At 35.8% G+C, this 18,711-nt stretch overlaps 2 protein-coding genes across 5 annotated transcripts in view; one reads left to right on the plus strand and one right to left on the minus strand.

Annotated features, from left to right (window-relative positions):
• Zir (dedicator of cytokinesis) overlaps window positions 1–18,711 on the minus strand; it is a 49,862-nt gene that overhangs the window by 16,412 nt on the left and 14,739 nt on the right. For both annotated transcript variants that reach the window (XM_089630897.1, XM_089630896.1), the window contains exons 12-20: window positions 17,744–17,900; window positions 16,540–16,728; window positions 16,344–16,447; window positions 15,052–15,220; window positions 13,518–13,701; window positions 12,542–12,698; window positions 12,077–12,404; window positions 3,507–3,674; window positions 2,321–2,430 (exon numbers count right to left, since the gene is read on the minus strand). In XM_089630897.1, the coding sequence (XP_089487023.1) occupies window positions 2,321–2,430; window positions 3,507–3,674; window positions 12,077–12,404; window positions 12,542–12,698; window positions 13,518–13,701; window positions 15,052–15,220; window positions 16,344–16,447; window positions 16,540–16,728; window positions 17,744–17,900 (1,566 nt within the window). The remainder of the gene's footprint in view (window positions 1–2,320; window positions 2,431–3,506; window positions 3,675–12,076; window positions 12,405–12,541; window positions 12,699–13,517; window positions 13,702–15,051; window positions 15,221–16,343; window positions 16,448–16,539; window positions 16,729–17,743; window positions 17,901–18,711) is intronic.
• LOC149424602 (uncharacterized) lies at window positions 4,601–10,844 on the plus strand. Of its 3 annotated transcripts, none has more exons than XR_016302080.1 (2): window positions 4,601–5,675; window positions 6,994–9,529. XR_016302080.1 is itself a non-coding variant. In XM_089630895.1 (2 exons), exons 1-2 carry the CDS (start codon window positions 7,931–7,933, stop codon window positions 10,572–10,574), a joined length of 1,062 nt encoding a protein of 353 aa, XP_089487021.1. In that variant the 5' UTR covers window positions 4,633–7,930; the 3' UTR covers window positions 10,575–10,844. The 3 variants fall into 3 exon arrangements, 2 of the variants coding, with proteins under 2 accessions (XP_089487021.1, XP_089487020.1); XM_089630895.1 differs by adding an exon at window positions 9,539–10,844 and having other exon boundaries at window positions 4,633–7,956; XM_089630894.1 differs by lacking the exon at window positions 6,994–9,529 and adding an exon at window positions 9,539–10,844 and having other exon boundaries at window positions 4,633–5,675.

Below are 18,711 nucleotides of genomic sequence, written 5' to 3' on the forward strand. Positions count from 1 at the left end.
GCAATGACCTGAACTGCGGAAAGGTTTTCTTTTGTTGTGTAGATTTCAAGACGAAAGAACTCATTTTTTGAGAAATTTTTATGCCTCACGGGAACAGATTTTCTACTTTATACATATCGTCGGTTAAGAGCGATATGGTATTTTTCCAAATTGATTTTTTAATGACAAAGTGTTCTTTAGAATGTCCTTTATTATTGAAAAAAAAAATTGCAGAGTGATAATTTGAATTTCTATAATTATTTTTATTATTTTGACTTTTTTATTTTTTTTTATTTTTATAGTGAATACCTCACAAGAGTCCCAACTGCTCCCGTCTGGAGCCAGTGAGACTATGGCATCCCCAATTGGGGGATGTTGTGAGGCTGAAGGTAAGTGGGAAAGGGAAAGAGGAAGGTGGGGAAGTACCTGGCTATTCAGATCTAGTCACTAAACACGGCTAAAGCCATTTGGAGCAACGTTTCAATTCTGAATGGTGGTCTTACACCAGGGCGATACTGGTAGTATCTTCCACTCTGGAACGTGCCGCAAATATACTATATATTATTTTAATTAATTAATTGTGAAATAACACAAATTAATCAAATAAAATTTATTTGCGCACGCCGGGTTCGAACCCGCGACCTTCGGAATGGCAGTCCAATGCGTTACCACTGGACTATGCCGGCCGTCAAACTAAAATGCCGTGACTAAAATGTTCTAGGCATAAAAAGTTTATACAGTTTATAATAATCAATATATATATTATAAAAGTAAGTGTACAATGTGTAAAACTAGAAGAGTCCCTGTACGATCAAGGGAGTTATATGGTGCGGTAGCCCTCTATACCCCATCTATGAAGAAGGTTCCCGTTTTTATTTGAAGGGCGTGCTTTTGAAGATACAAGGGCTGGAATTTTTTCCCTCTAGAAATTTCTAGAACAGTCCAGAACATTCGAGAGCGTTCGAGAGTTCACAACATTCTGGAATGTTCGGGAATAGTCTAGAATGTTCGGGAACATCCTGTAACATCCCAGATCATAATGAACCTACAACTGGATTGCAGGCCATTTCCTGATAAACCTGATCTCTAAATAGTATAAAACAGAGTCACTATCTGCGTCTGTCTGTTTGTGTGCTTAGTTCTTCTAAACTATGCAACGGAGTTTGATAGGGTTATCACTTTAATATAGAGAATTTCTTCCGGAAGGTTTATATATATAATACATGGATATTATATTTATTGAAAGTAAAAAAAGTCGAGCAATTCCGGGTACACATCACCTAATTATAAATAAAAGAAAGGTGAATAATTAGGTAAAACAAATAGCACAAAGAACCTCTATTTTTATCTCAAGTCAAACATATTATTAACCGTTTGATTGCCAATCGTCGACTTTCGTGTTTTAACAAAGATTGCCGATCGTCGATTGCGTCAATCGTGTTCTGATTTGCGCGTACGTCGGGTGTGGTGCTGCGGCGTTGGTAAATATTATTCTAATATTATCTTAATACATAGTTGTAAGATCGTAGTAAACCGTTTAAATTTCAGATTCATTTATTATTTTTTTTTATTTTAGTTAATTGAAAAAATATAACGTCGAGGGCGTCCTCTGAAATGTCTGACAGCGGGAGCGACGATTTCCACTCCTCTAATTCAAGTTCGAGTAAGAGTAGCTCTGATGAGAGTGATGTCAGTGATGTCATACCTGTGTTTCCCAACCGCAGGATGCGAATTTCCAGTAATTCTTCGGATCGTGACCAAGAAATGGAGAGTAACACCGGAAATTACTCATTTTCAAATGTACCTCCCGGAACCAATTTTTCTACCGAAAATTCTCATTTTTTCGAAACGCCTGGACTTCGGGATCCTCCTCCGCGTGATTCTAAACCAATATCATATTTTGATTTATCGAAATCCTTGAAAATTCAAAGAATTTATGGGGTTTTAAAAAATATATATATATATAGTTAGTTTCATAAATAATAGTTTATAAAAAATAATGTTTTTTTGGTGGCATTTTACAAGCAAATGTATGAATTTTTTGGCACTCAAACGGTTAAAGTGCAGAAAAACTTCATTCAAATTTATCTCGGAATGGAGTCATTGCAGTTAGCCACTTCTCGCTTCTGCGATAATATATGCATTTAAAAAAAATTGTAGAATGGTGTATAATTGGTGGTTAAAAGAAACAAGTTAATCTATTTATTGTTTGTTTTTGCACAAATCTATAGTTTTATTCACACTTGACTTTCTGTCTATATTATATTTACAAAAATCAGATCACCCCCATCTCCTTTTAGCGAAATAAAGCCCGGGGAATGCTAGGTGCGAGTTCACTTACTGAATATCCAGAACAGTAGAAAGCTCAGACAAAAGCAATCCAACAAGGAAATGCTGGTGCCGAAATTCTGGACTCAACTCAGAGAAACATCCCCTGTCGCCTCCACTCAACTGAAATAGGAAAAACAAACAGATTTCATTAATACTTGTCAGAGTCAAGTTTTGGAATAGAAATGATTGAATTTATTAGTAGAGAGAAGGAGAGAAATGAGAATATGGCCAATGAAAAAGCATTACCACCACACTTTGGACCAAAAATTACATTGTAAAATTTAAAGTATGGACATAGTTTAATAAATAATTTAAATTACAATCGTTTAGTCCCATTCCTAAGGTATATTCATTTTTTTACTCTGCTCAAAATAATTTTTTTTTTAAAAACATATGACATCTTGTCTTATGGAAATAATTGTGCGACATGAAGAAAGTTGTTTTAACCTAGCAATTCCAGATCGAAAAAGCTATGCAAATCTGCTTCAGCACAAAATTTTTCTATTTTACATAATATAGTGAAGAATATGTGCGTGGATGGCACTTAAAAAAAAGAGGAAGGATTATTTGGACATAATAATATTATGTGCTTTTTCAATATATTTTGCAAAAATTCATATTGGTTTGTCAGGGTTTTCGCCAATTGAAATATGTTTCTGGCGCTTTACAAGAATAAAAAAAAACTTTGATTGATATTAACCGTTTGAATGCGTATCGTCGATATTTCGACGATTTTCGCTTCTTTAGTGCGCATTGAGAGTTCGGCGTGCGAGGTAGTGCGTGTGGTGAGCGTAAAAAAAAAATCGCTTATTACAAAAACAGTGAATTGCGAGCCGTGATTTCACAGCAAAAATACGTTACAAGAATATGTAGGATTGTAATAATTTTTTCCCTGTTTTTTAACATGCAAATTTAGTACATATTATGAAAAAAAGGCCCAGCACACAAATGGTTAAAATGAGCAGCCTTTACATGTACATTTCCGAACGCGCGCAACCTCGATATTTGGTCCAAAGCGCCAGCCGAAACACCACATCGGCCTGTAGTGGTGTGATCCTCACTCCGAAACGTACGAGTAATGACCGCTATTGTCTCAATTGTGCAGTAGTATTAATTCATTGACCATATTTGTTTAGTAGAATGGAATGAGACGAGATGATATTCAGTTGAGATGGAGATGAATGTTGGGTTCTTACCTGGTATGAGACATTGGAGGAATGACTGTGGGTGGAGTGGGTGGAGTGGGAGGAGTGTGTAGACGGGGATGGGCTGGAGGGACTTACGGGGCCGGTGTAGGGCGTGCCGCACGGCAGGTTCAGGGATATGTAGTGCTCGTGGGAGCACACTATGCGAAGGAAAGCCACCTGGAAACACAAACAAACAGATACAATAATAATACTATTAAGTCCATAATCGCACTGGCTCCGAACAGTTGGGACTCTTGTGCGATATTCAGAAAAATGCAACGAAACATACTTCAGACCGTTTCATCACATTTTAATAATACGTACATAATATTTATAATAGTCAATGTTTTCTGCCCGAACAGAGACAATCTATTTCTATTAATATAAAGAAGAGTGTCTGTGGCGTACATTTAATCTACAGTTTTATTCAAAGACTAGCTGTACCACGCATTGCTGTGGCTCGGTCCATCTGTGTAGACAGATAAATAATAGCGCGTGTTGCTTTTACATCCAACAGACAGTGCTGTTTAAAAAAAAGAGCATGTTTTTACCTGTCACAGATGACATCTATATAATATAGGTATGTAAAAACACACTCATATTCGAATGCAACGTTGTGTCAAAATTTCAAAGCAATCTGTGAATAACTTTCGAAGATTTAAGAATTTGAACAAACGAACATTAACATTTTTATATATAAAGATAGATAGACTAGCAGACCCCGCAATGTTTCGCTATTGCTAATGTCTTTCTCGGGGGTCTCTGACTTCTTTCACCATTCACTACTGTATACCACGGTTCCATGATAACTCAACACAGTGACAATTCAACACATTTTTAAAAAGTCATTAGAAACGATGAAAAATATTTTTTTTTTAACCTAACCTAACCTACTTAACCCATGTTTCATCACTTTCCATGACTTTATATAACTTTTTAAAGATGTGATGAATTATCATTGTGATGATTTATCCGGTCACCGTATACCACATAACTATATTACATTGACTTTAATTCAACTCCGTATCTCACTACGGTGCAGAGATATTGCCGTAATCCTCGGGCGTCCCCGACCAAGTCTACCATTCAAACCACGTGTTAGAAATTGGAGTTTGTTGGCTTTGCATAGATGTCTCTGCCTTTCCAACGGACTGAAGTTAATAAATAAGTTGATAGTTTTTTCAATAGATGTCGCCATAAATGCTCCCCTGCTAAAAGTCAATAAATAGGTTGATTTATAATTTTCTTCCTCTTCTGCAATAAACATTTCTGGCGAAATAAGTGGTTTAAATTTCTACCTGGATCCAAAATTATACATTGGACCTTCGTGCCGCATCCGTATTATCGATTGAATCGCGGATGATAAAAGAACCAGCAAACATCTTCAACATCCAACATCAGAGGGGATCTTCAGAAAAACGGGCAAGTGACCATATCCCATATACCTACCTTATTTTCCCAGGCAGGAGAGCATGATTTATTACACAGCCGTATTTCTTTGTTTGTTTTAAAATTGAATCGGGCTGATTGTTACCAAGTGTTGTTTGAATTGATTTCATACCCATCATCGAAATTGTAGTAAGCAATAATAATTGTTACAACAATATAAAAAGAAGTTAGAATACAAAGCAAGTATTTTAAATTTCTTAAAAGATTTATTACGAGCGGTTATATTTGAAAATCCGTTAGTTTAAATTTCGAAAGTTACCGCGAGTCGGTAAAAACACCAACCCAGCCGCGAAGCAAGCTGACGCATGCGCGGTGGAGATTGTGGAGAGAATAACAATAGTGTCAAATTGTTTTCTTTTTGACAGCCATCGAGCTGTTGCATTTATAAAATTCAGATAAAATTCATTGTTTATCGGTTAGTTAGTAAAGTTCTGTGATCAAGGACAGTGCACGTGTAGTGATTGATTACAAGTGATTATCATTTGACAATACGTTCTGTGAATACCTCCTTTCTTGATATTTAAAAATGGATCTCAAAACTTTGATTAACCAGCGTGGAATTTGCAAGGCGAAATTAACTAGGTTCAATGAATATATAAACGGTGATAATTTGTCGCAATCTGAAATTGAAGTCAGATTGAAGAAACTTGAACCAATTTTAGACACTTTCGACTCATTACAAGATAACATAGAAGCAATTTCGCCGGAAGAATTAACCAAAACAGAAAGGCAAGCATTTGAAAATTTATATTATAATCTTGTTGCTAAGGCTAAAGATAAATTGTTAAATAAAGTTCAGAATACAACATCACATAACATACGTTTGCCTATACTTGAGTTGCCAAAATTTAATGGGAGTTACGAAAAATGGTTGAATTTTCGGGATACTTTTGTTGCTTTAGTTGATAATAATCCATCTTTAGAAGTTATTCAAAAATTGTATTATCTGCGATCATGCCTTGAAGGTGACGCAGCTAAATTATTAACCTCACTTCCAAATAACCAGGAGAACTATCATACTGCATGGGAGATGTTAACTTCTCGCTATCAAAATATAAAAATTATTATACATAAGCACGTTGAAGCATTATTTAAATTGCCTGAAATAAAATTTGAAAATTCCGTAGCATTAAGGAATCTTATCGATGAATCCGAATTACATTTAAAATCGTTAAATAAGTTAAATATACCCACCGAAAATTGGGATATCATGTTAATATATTTATTGTCGCGAAAACTAGATAGTGAAACTCGACATCATTGGGAAGTATTTGCCACAAAAGAGAATCTACCCACATATAAAGAGTTTATAAAATATTTATCAGATCGAGTTCAGATTTTAGAATTTGCTGGGATTACTGAAGGAAAATTTAATCAAAATAAAACTTTTCCTTTCAAATACCGAAAAGAAGCTATGATTTCTTTAACGCCTCAAATGACAAAATGTATTATTTGCAAGGGCGATCATAAGGTTTATAATTGTAAAAAATTTTTAATATTAAATACTAAGGATAGAATTATAAAGATACGTCAAGTAAATGCGTGTTTGAAATGTTTGTGCTTGGGTCATAAGCTAAAAGAATGTAAAAGTAAATACAATTGTCGTATATGCGAAAATAACTCGCACAATACTTTGTTGCATTTAAAAAAGGAAACAGATAATTCGAAGTCTCAGGATAAGGATTCACCATCAACATCAAATAATGAACCTTTAGTTACAAATCACTCTACGAAAATATCTAATAGTTTTGTTTTGTTATCTACCGCCGTTATTAAAGTGTTGAATAATAACGGAAATTTGATTAAGGCTAGAGTTTTATTGGATAGTGGTTCTCAATCCAATTTTATAACAGAAGAATTTGCAACAAGGTTGCAATTAAAACCCAAAAGGGCAAACATACCGATTACCGGAATCCAAAACAAAATATTGAATATTAAAAATAGCATAAATTTAAGAATTTTCTCGAACTATTCACCGTATGAAAGAGACATAGAATGTCTCGTTTTGAAAGAAGTAACAAGTCATCTGCCGCAAATTTCTTTTCAGAGAAAGGATGCCAACATACCTGATGGTCTTCAGTTAGCGGATCCTGCCTTCTATGAAACAAGCTCCATAGATATGCTACTCGGAGCGGAAATCTTTTGGGAAATTATGAAGCAAGATCAACTTCGAAATGGAGACTCAGGACCCATATTACAGAGAACTGAATTCGGATGGCTGGTGTCAGGACCCATCGTCACAACAAAAATAAAAAGGCCAGTAAAATCTTGTCAACTATCATTAAATATAATCCATAAACAGATTGAAAACTTCTGGAAATTAGAAGAATTCCAACCGGTGAAGCACCGGAGCCATGAGGAGCGAGCGTGCGAGGAGATTTTCAAGGACACTTATAAAAGGAATGACAATGGTCGTTTCATGGTAAGCTTACCACAGCGCCCCTGTGTTAAACAGTTGGGAGAAACGCTGCCCATGGCGGAAAAAAGACTTTGCAATTTGCAAAGGAAATTTTCTTCAAATCCTGACCTGATGAAAAAATATAAAGAATTCATGCAGGAATATATAGACTTGGGTCACATGACCCAGTGCGAAGCACCTTCTAATGAAGATTGTTATTTTTATTTGCCACATCATGCAGTATTGAAAGAATCGAGCACTACCACTAAGACTCGAGTGGTATTTGACGGTTCAGCAAAATCATCCAATGGTATATCGTTAAACGATGCTCTCATGATAGGACCTGTTTTACAGAAAGATTTAGCCGCACAATTGATATGTTTCAGAAAACACCAGTACGCGATAACAGCCGACATTGAGAAAATGTACAGGCAAATATTGGTGCGACCCGAAGACAGAGATCTACAGCGAATAGTATGGAAAAATTTCCCGGAGGAGGAAATTCAGCATTATCGACTTAACACCGTTACCTACGGTCTGGGGCCGTCATCATTTTTGGCAACTAGATGCCTCCAACAGCTGGGAAATGAAAATATATCATCAAACCACAAGGTCAGTCAGATTATAAAGAATAATTTTTATGTGGATGATTTAATTACTGGAGATGAAACTGAAGAAAACTGTTTAATAATTAAAGAACAACTAATATCCATCATGGCATCCGCTGGGATGAACTTAAGGAAATGGCGGTCGAATTTGCCCTCGTTATGTTCGAAGGAAGAAAACATGTCAGATATGATTATTAGTACAGATTCAAATGACAACAAAATATTAGGCCTGTCTTGGAACAATCAGCAGGATAATTTCCTATACACAGTGAAGTTATTAAAAAATCCAATTAATAGCAAACGACAAATACTGTCATGCATTGCGTCCATATTTGACCCGTTAGGATTAATAGGTCCTGTTACTGTTATTGCTAAATTATTGATGCAAAAATTGTGGCAGGCAAAGCTTCAATGGGATGAGCCTATTCCATATGATATGTTGAAGACATGGGAAGCATATGTGAATGAACTGCCTCAATTAAATAATTTAAGAATAGGTAGAAAGATAATATGTCAAGATCATGTAAATTTACAGCTACATGGATTTTGTGACGCCTCAGAAAAGGCATATTCGTCCTGTGTTTATATGGTGTCTACTGACAAATTGGGTAAGAAGTACTCCAATTTGATAATGTCCAAATCACGGGTAGCGCCTTTGAAAAGTGTTTCTCTACCCAAGTTAGAATTATGTGGAGCCGTATTACTGACAAGACTAGTGAATTACATTAAAGATGCTCTATGTACTCCGGATATACCTACTACATACTGGTGTGATTCCCAAATAGTACTGTGCTGGATCAGGGATCAGCCGGTAAGATGGAACACTTTCGTTGCTAATAGAGTGGCGGAAATCCAGGAAACCAGTCAGCCGGAGCAATGGAACCATGTACGGTCAGAAGACAATGCAGCAGACGTGCTTTCCAGAGGAATCGGCGTTTCACAGTTATTAATTTCCAGCATTTGGTGGCATGGTCCAGATTGGCTGACGTTGGATTCAGCGTGCTGGCCAAATTCCAACTCATTTTGTATTGATCCACCAGAGATCAAAACAAGCTCGGCACTGTTGTCTGCTGTGAAACAGGACTGGGACATTTTTGATAGATATTCCAATTTTTCCAAATTACAGAGAGTAACAGCATACCTTAATAGATTTATTTTTAATTGTAGAAACCCTTCGCAGCGCCGCTATAGTAAATTGACAGTTAGTGAGTTGGAAAATTCAGTAAACAAATTAATATCTCGGGCGCAATCATACTGTTTCAGAGACGAAATTCGAGTTTTAAATAATGGAGGTAATATACCTAGGAATAGTGCACTAAAGTCATTAGATCCTTTCATTGAAAGGGATCTAATTCGTGTGGGGGGAAGGCTCTCCAAAGGTAAAATGGTAACCGAGGGCCAGCAGCACCCAATTTTGTTACCTTCGCATCATAAATTAACAGAGTTAATTGTAAAACACTATCATTACTTGAACTTACACTCGGGAACGCAGTCATTATTGGCGTTGATTAGAATGAAATTTTGGCCGATTAAGGGAAGGAATATTGTAAAAAAAAAATAATAAAAAAATGTATAATTTGTTATAGATGTAATCCCAAATCCGAACAGCAGTTGATGGCCGACCTGCCAGCTGAAAGAATAACTGAATGTAGGCCATTTCAGATAACAGGAGTGGACTACTGTGGACCAATATTAATAAAGTCGGGTATTCACAGAAAATCACATAGCGTTAAATCATATATTTGCTTATTCGTATGCATGGTCACTAAAGCCGTGCACTTAGAAGCTGTGCTGTCCTTGAGCGCAGAGAGTTTTTTAAACTCTTTGAAACGGTTTATCTCGCGTCGTGGTAGACCAAGCAAAATGTTCTCGGACAATGCAACCAATTTTAAAGCGGCTAATAATGAACTAAGAGAAATTTATAATTTTTTAAATATGTCTAATGATAAAATTGATAATTATTTATCCACATTAGGAATACAATGGCAATTTATACCAGCTCGTGCGCCGAACTTTGGGGGGCTCTGGGAGGCTGGGATAAAGTCAGTTAAGCATCACTTAAAAAGAATAACCAGTATCGCTTCATTAACTTATGAAGAGATTAATACGGTGTTGTGTCAAATTGAATCTTGCTTAAACTCCAGGCCACTGTCTCCCTTATCAAATGATCCTTATGACCTTAATCCCTTGACTCCCGGTCACTTTCTAATAGGAACTAGTTTGGCGGCGATTCCAGAACAAAATTTGGAACATATCACATTCAATCGATTAAACAATTACCAAAAACTAATCCAGATTGTACAATTTTTCTGGTCGAGGTGGCGGAAGGAGTACTTAGCAGAACTTCAAACCAGAAGCAAATGGACCAATAGGAATCAAAGGCAGATGCGGTCTGGCGACATGGTCGTAATAAAGGAGGACAACGTCCCTTCTTGCTACTGGAGGCTGGGACGTGTGAGCGCCGTTCATCCTGGCGCTGATGGAAGAGTTCGCGTGGCGACCATCATCACGTCGAAAGGCATCATCCAGAGGGCCATATCAAAGATCTGTCTGTTGCCAATAGATGACAACGAGGAGTTGAAAATGTCGACACCCCCACCCAACGGACCAGACGCTGAGTAAGCGCAAAATAAAAAAAGGTTTTGTGCAAAACAATATAAAAAGTTTCGTGATAAAAACAATATAAAATTTTTGTGTATTATCATAAATAAAAATAAAAAATAATAATAATAAATTAAAAGAAGATAAGGAAGAAATAATAATAAATAAAAGGTAAAAACAGTGCATAAAAAAGTGGATAACAATAAAACTTGCGAGTTTGATAAAAAATGTACAAAATAAAAAAAGGATTGTAGATCCGTATATACCAAGAAAAAAAAAAAAACACTTTAAAAATGAACGCTTATAAACCGAGATAGCCTGCTGGCTATATGTAATTGAAATAAGTGGTTTAAATTTCTACCTGGATCCAAAATTATACACCACGATTTAAACACTTTTGGCACTAATAAGAACAAACTTTGAAATTTTCAGCGATATCGGTGAAGAAGTTTCCGAGATTTAAGATTTTGAAAAAAAAATACATTTACATTTTTATTTATGTAAAAGATAGAAGAAGATTAATTAAATTTTGCACATTTGATCTTCAAAACAAGAGGAAGGTCACTGTCTACATGAGATTACAAAAAAACAATCCCATCCATCTTTAGCAGAATTTTTATATTCTTGATTAATTACTATCATCATCTTATTTCGATAAACTCTGCGTGAACCCCGGGCTATGCCGGAGACTAGACGGCTAGTTAATAATATGAAATCACGGAGCAAAATGATGACAATTATTAAAAACCAAAATTTAAAATAAATTCAGGGCCCGATGGAGGTGTTTAACTCTTTGCACGCGGCCGTATCAACTGTTGTTACGGCAAAAAGTCTATACTCACACGCGGCTGTATCAACAGTTGATACGGAAACTTTGACAGCCGATATTCCAGCGCTCTTTCGTCATAAATGTATTTCTTGCTCACTTGGACATTCGTAGAACTATCACGATGCTGACATCTACAAGAATTTCTCAAAAATAAAATTGTATTTCATAAAAAAAGATCGATAATCAAGTGCACCTCTTCGCGCCTTTTAGTCCTTTAGTTTACATTTTTGTCAACGGATGGCGTTAGTACTAGTATGTCATTCACAACTTTTCATAACTAAAAATGATAAGTGATCATGGAGTCCCACTTGTGTCTATCAACGCAGTGGCCTAAGTACACACACGCCGAGTGAATGGCGGGACCACATTCAAAAGATAACATCTTTGTGTGAAATTTTATGTTTTTGTTTTTACAAACATCTAAGAGTGTTGACACACGAGGATTTGTTTTCATATTGAGGAGAATAATCTGTTCTGACTATATAGTCCAATAAATCAAGCCAGAATGCTGTAATTTGACATTTAATTGCGTGCATAGGTATTTGAAAATATGTACCGCGTACGGGTATAGATAAAACGGAGCAAATTAACGCGTTCAAAAGGTTAATGTAACCAAAAAATTATAATAAGAAAAACAATTTGAGGCATAAGAATAAGTTAAAAGTAGTAAAAATTATTTTATTATATCATGTACCTTGTAATGAATCAATGGAACTGCATCAGGAAGTGAAGCAATTTTAGCTGACATCTGTTTATAATAACTGCGAATCAATCCAAACACGAATCCTCTATCGACAATGCTTAGTAAGTCGAATAGGAAGAAAGCCAAGCTATTGTTCAACGACTGGGTCAATTTGCTGTCCTTTCCATATCGGGATATAATCTCCGATGTAATGTTGCTGACGAGGGTTGTTATGTCATCGGTGTACTGGTCAGAGAACCTGGTCTTCCTCGGGGCTTCCAAGGTACCATTCCACCATAGTTGTTCAACCATGGACTTGATCATGAGCTCAAAAAGGGTCCTGAAACAAATATTACATCCAATTATCACTGTCGCTCAATTTAAAACTATCTACATAAATTAATTAAAAAATATTATTAAAAATCATAACATCATTATTAAAATTGTAGCTTTAAGTGAACAGTTTGGTAATATTACCAAGAGTTTTGCATTGCCAGGTCTCTAGTGGAACCACTGGCCACTACCCATTGAAGAGACAGTTCCTCGTGCAATACTTTGCAAGTTGATCCAGTACCGGAGTTCGTCACAACTCCACTTGCAGTAGCAAGGTTTGTGCACCATTCAAACACTTCTCCTATAAGCAAAAATACAAACATTTATACACTATAAACTTAGGGCAGGATCATTAATTTGGTAAATTGAAAAAGGAAACATCCACATCAAGGAAGGGCTGTTTCGCAGAATTTGAACAATTCATAAAATTCAAATGTTAAAAATCAAGTTCTGTGAAACAATCGGCCCATAACATAATAACAGAACTTGAATTATAACTTTGGAGTTTGACAAATTGTTCCAAGTCTGTGAAATAAAGCGCCCTAAAACATACATATTGTATCAAATAGTGGAATAGATTGCGTTGGAAAGGCCAGCATTAAAGAGGTTATTGTTTATTACTTTATTAAAATATTTTTCGGGGCTTTTACATAGTAAAAATTATATATTAATACAGTAAATCATTATTAAACTAAACTGCCTCAGTAACAATCTTTTGTATTTGTTAATTGATAAATTAAATTTGTCCACTGACTTGGTATAATTATTTCCCTGCATAAGTATTCTGGACAATGAGGAATATGTATATATGGTAGTTAGTACCAGAATTACTGCAATGAAATAAATCCGGAATTCTATTATTACGTAGTGGAATCCGAAAGCTTATAGATGCAAGCAATTCTGGACTTTCAAATGCATCATTTAGAATTTTATATAGAAATACTAGGTCAGTGAAAATCCTTCAGAAGTCAGACATTTTATGCATATTCATTTAATTTAAAAGAGTGTTGTAGTTCAAAAAAATTGCTGGAATACCCATTTTAAAACATAGAAAACCATAGTTATATATTTATACATGGCAGCTTCTGTAAGCATGAGTATTTTTTAAATATGCAAGTACCTGATTTATTCCTGGCCATCTGTAGAGTGGTCATCAGGTCTGGTTGTTGCGTGGGGCTGCGAGGATGGGTGTAAGTGGTGGAGGGCGGCTTGGCGGGGCGGGGGATGAGGCACTGAAACTGGATGTAGGAGCCCAGCAGGGGGCTGCGTCCGTGGGCGTCACACACACTGCCGTCACTCATATTCTACACAAATAACAGACCACTCATTTAGTACGTAACTAAACAAAACTGATCCCCAAACCAACCTATTCTAATAGTGTACAAATTGTTTACCATTCTAATCTTAATATATAAAAATCATGTGTCACTGTGTTAGTTGCGCTAATCTCCGAAACCACCCAACCGATTTCAATGAAATTTTGTAAATGTGTATGGATGGTGGCGCTGTTGTGGAGATCTTAAATTTATTTTAAATTTTTTTTCAACGAATTTAATTTCAGCTTTATCATCCAAAAATACACTTAACCACAAATTTTAACTTTTCTTCACACCCTTCCCCCCCTCTCAATATTTTTAATGCGATAATACGGATTTTTTATAGGAAAAAAGGGTCGAAATTGATTGTTAAGTTGTGTAAGCTTTATCTATTCGTATTGGCAAAAGATGGATTGACAGAAAATATTGTTCACCAAATCGCATTACATTAAATTAAAATTCATTACTATAATTTAAAACAACAATATTGTTCAGACTTAAGAATCAATCTTTATATACCTTATTTATAAAATTCAATTTTTATTTATTATCATGAAATAAAAAATGTATATCGAAAGTGTTTTCTATGGATAGTGTTCGTACGGCAATCTGTCACTCTGTGAAAGACATATACTTCAAGGCAGTTTTCTATGGATAGTATTCGTACGGCAATCTGTCACTATGTGAAAGACATATACTTCAAGGCAGTTTTCTATGGATAGTGTTCGTACGGCAATCTGTCACTCTGTGAAAGACATATACTTCAAGGCAGTTTTCTATGGATAGTGTTCGTACGGCAATCTGTCACTCTGTGAAAGACATATACTTCAAGGCAGTTTTCTATGGATAGTATTCGTACGGCAATCTGTCACACTGTGAAAGACATATACTTCAAGGCAGTTTTCTATGGATAGTATTCGTACGGCAATCTGTCACACTGTGAAAGACATATACTTCAAGGCAGTTATAAGAGTATAGCACGGTACCGGTTGCATTTTTACTTATTTTCGTTGTACTGAACAATAATCACAATCTGCTGAAATGATCGATATCAAATACGATGGATGTGACTTGCGCATGTATTCTATGTGTGTCAAATGCATAAAATATCCCGCAACAGCGACAACAAATAAAAGGCGGTCTACATAAAATGAGGTCTATATAAAATGCGGTCTACGTAGAAGGCGGTGTGTGGCAGGATAACGGTTGCCAGCGCCCACTAGTTTTTTTAATAAATTTCATATCACAGTGTACCTCACAATAAATTAACATGAACATTTTGTTAAGTAATGTTGCTAGTACATATTCCAAAAGAATTGTGTTCAGATTCAAGCTCACCGTTATGTTGGTGAAGATTTGCGAGAGGCAGCTGAATACGTCTTGCGCTATGTTTAACTGTTGTCCATTCAGGAACGGAGGCATCACGAGCAACAGCATTAATTTATCCAGTACCACCGGCAAGCTCTTTACCAGGGGCTCAATGCCCGCATTCGGAAGGTCAATGATACTGAAATAACACATCATTGAAAACATTGTGTTAATTACACTCTATTGACTACTACGGTAACCGGATAAATCATCACAATGATAATTCATCACATCTTTAAAAAGTTATATAAAGTCATGGAAAGAGATGAAACAAAAACTTTATTAACTGGGTTATGTAGGTTAGGTTAAGTTAAAAAAAAAAAAATTTCATCGTTTCTAATGTCACTGTAATATCACTTTTCAAAAGTGTGTTGAATTGTCACTGTGTTGAGTTATCATGGAACAGACTACTACGAATTCCGCCATCCCAATATTACAGTAAAAACTTAATGTTAAGGTCCATTTCGAGAGCTTAATGTCAAACAACTTTATCTCAAAAAAACAAACAAATGATTCTAGGATATAAAGTCAAACAATGTTTTCTACATAATGTTCTTTGACTTTGAACCGTTGAATTATTGGCATGTTTTTATATTTATTCCAAGAGCACAATCATTTCAGGAAGGAAGGTTGAAGCAGTGGATGTTGAATGACTGATAAATAGCAAAAAATCTTTATTTGAATACACTTCAAGCGGGCGAAAATAGGGTCTCGATCTAGAAAATGTATTTTGCTTTAACCAGTATATATTTGAAAATAATACATATTTTCGAACAAACTTTTTTTTACACATTAGTCACCACACACCAACTATAAAAGTATGAAACTCTCCGAAATTAAAGCTTACTTTGTAATACAACTCGATAAACTGAAATTAAAGCCATTTTTGGGCCATTTAGTGATGTTTATTGTATAAAAAATGTAGTTTATTTTATAACATACTTAAAATATATGAAAAAATAACTATACGTCTCCAGTGCCATAAGTGTAAGGATTTATTACCCATTCTACAGGTTCAGTATAGTTTCCTTTTGATTAAATTTTCTTCCACCAAGAGACAAAAAGATAAGAAAATGAGAGACTTGTATATATCACATTGTTCATACATATACATATTATATACAATATTCATACAGAATTATTGAAGAGCAATCATACATCCATTCAAGTAAGACTGGTGTAAAAGGTAGAACTACCCTTCCCATAGGAAGTGTGTTAATATTTACAGGCAAAAATAAATATGTACGTAGTATATTTGGTACCTATTTCGTAGTTCAGCTTCCATGTTAGAAAGGCCAATGCGCGGAGGTATAACTCCTTCTTGAACAGCTTCGCAGGCACATATAAATCTTTCCATATGAGAGTCCTTCGAACATACAAAACCAATTATCATTATTGTAATATATCTTTCGTAATAAATAAATAAATTGCTATCCAGCTAAATATGTTTTTTCTTACCATCGGATTAACAGAGGAGATAGGTTCGAGCGAGATGGTGAATATTGGCCGGTGATTATCGATCCATTTAGTTCCCGGAAGAAGAACTTCTGGAAAGATGTAAGAGTAGTTTGGCGGAGGAGATTCAAGCATCACAGGCAGGTTATACTCTCCTGTCGTAAGTCTTCCTGACCTACACATTGGCAGCCACTGAAAAATAATCAAAAATACTTATTGCGGTTGTGTGTCTGTCTGTAACTCTGGAACAATGAACTCTAGAACTCGGATTTGCTTTGAACAAGGGCATCGCCAACTTTATTATTAAAGGCCGTGCTGTATAAAATGCACTGACATTTAATGCAGAGACTTGTTTCCCGACTTCTGGCAGCGGGTTTAGCAGGGTTTAGTAGCTAAGAGGTCTCTTTAAATGTCAGTGAATTTTCAACAGAACGGCCTGTATTAATAAAGATGGCTGTGATAAGGGTCATTTTCAAAATTTCAAACTTATTGTAACAAAATGATAAACTTAAATTTTCAATTTAGAAGGTGGGTATGGGTGCCGCCGCCTTGGGAACCATTTATTGGATAACAAACACTCCTGACATAGGTCACCCCAAGTGGTTTACTAAGTTTGGTGACTTAGCAGGGGTGCCCGGGTTCATGAGGTGAGGTTTGCCTAGGTCTTGGCGGCGGATGCGTTTACCCACCTACTGTGGGGCATGTCGAATTGGGAGAGACTGGTTGAGGGAGTCCTTTTGACCTCTCCAACAGGACTTTCTCTCGACCCATCGCTTTGCACCGAAGTGGGAGGGATGGATTCATACGTCCGTCACTCCTAGACACATTGACCCCCAGATTCCTACCAACCCCTCAGGTAATTTTTTTTCATCGTGGCCTCCTGTTTGGAGTTAATTTATAAAAAAATCGATAAAGCACCTACCTAAAATATAATTTTTCCAGTTTTCTTTTGTATAAAGGTAATATGTATACATTATTTTAATAATAAATTCTGTATTTAAAATGTGAATTTTTATTTTTTAATTTCTCAGGGTTAAGTCTGATTTTGTATTTTTTCAAGGGTCTGCACTTTTTCTATTTCAAGAAAGTGGTATTAACTAGAATTACCAACATAATATCCCATGATTTGTCACGGATCTGCGCTTGTAAATATAAGTAAGAGATATATGAATAATATTTTGTAAATAGTTATAAGTATTGTGTTTACCGAGTAACCAACGGCGGTCTCAATAGTCTTTTCTAGTTCCGGTGCTGCAACTGGTTTCCTTTGGCAGGATATATGGTAGAATGTGAACAAAAGGTGGTGGTGGTCTCCGAGGTTAGCTGGTAGCTTTATTTTTATTTCATCGTAGAAAGACGGACATCTGTTAAAGAATTAAATACAGTCAGAAATACAAAAATAGTTGGAAATCAAAGTTAGTCCATCCAATCACGGGGCAACTATAAAAAAACCAGTTGGCAACTCAAGTTGCTATCCTGTGTGTTTCAATGGCGGTCTACACAAGGGCAACAACTTACCAAAAACCCGAGCGACACAACCAGTTACTCGCAACTCGTAGTGCTAATCGCCTGTGCGTTTTCAGTTGCCAGTTGCCAAAACCCAAAACTTTCTTTGTAGAGGATTCCGCCTTCGCTGATAGTAATAATAAATAATGGCGGCTTCATCACCACTTGATTCTGCTGATATTTTTTAACACAATATGACAGCTGAAGTGTTCTTCTTCACTTTATGGTTAAACAAGCTCAGATAATTTGTGAATTCATAAACTTGAGTTGCGCCGCGAGAGAAGCTCGATGGCCAACCAGTTTGCAACCGGCAGTTGCCAGCTCAGTTTAGTTATAGTTGCCCCGTAAGTAGATGGACTTACTCAATCGTTTCATAGATACGTGTATTATTATTAATAAGGAATTCCAGTCAATTTAAAATAAAGTAAAAATATGAAAGTTCACCTTGTAACTTTAATACCGGTATTTTAAACTTTTTTTACTTATGTTGATTTCATAGTAAAAATAATTTTCGAAATTAGCATTTTTCAAATCCTGCATAAATGAGGGGTACGCATTACGTCATATGCATCGCGGTTTTTTCGGTTAACGGTTAGGTCAATTCCACTAGAGTCAGAATAAACTCAACAAATCCCCCAATTTAAATATTTAGCATTATTTCCAAAAAAC

The sequence above is a fragment of the Hesperophylax consimilis genome, chromosome 4 (assembly GCF_061612785.1).
Source record: "Hesperophylax consimilis isolate HC1 chromosome 4, BYU_Hcon_1.0, whole genome shotgun sequence".
Lineage (NCBI taxonomy): Eukaryota > Metazoa > Arthropoda > Insecta > Trichoptera > Limnephilidae > Hesperophylax > Hesperophylax consimilis.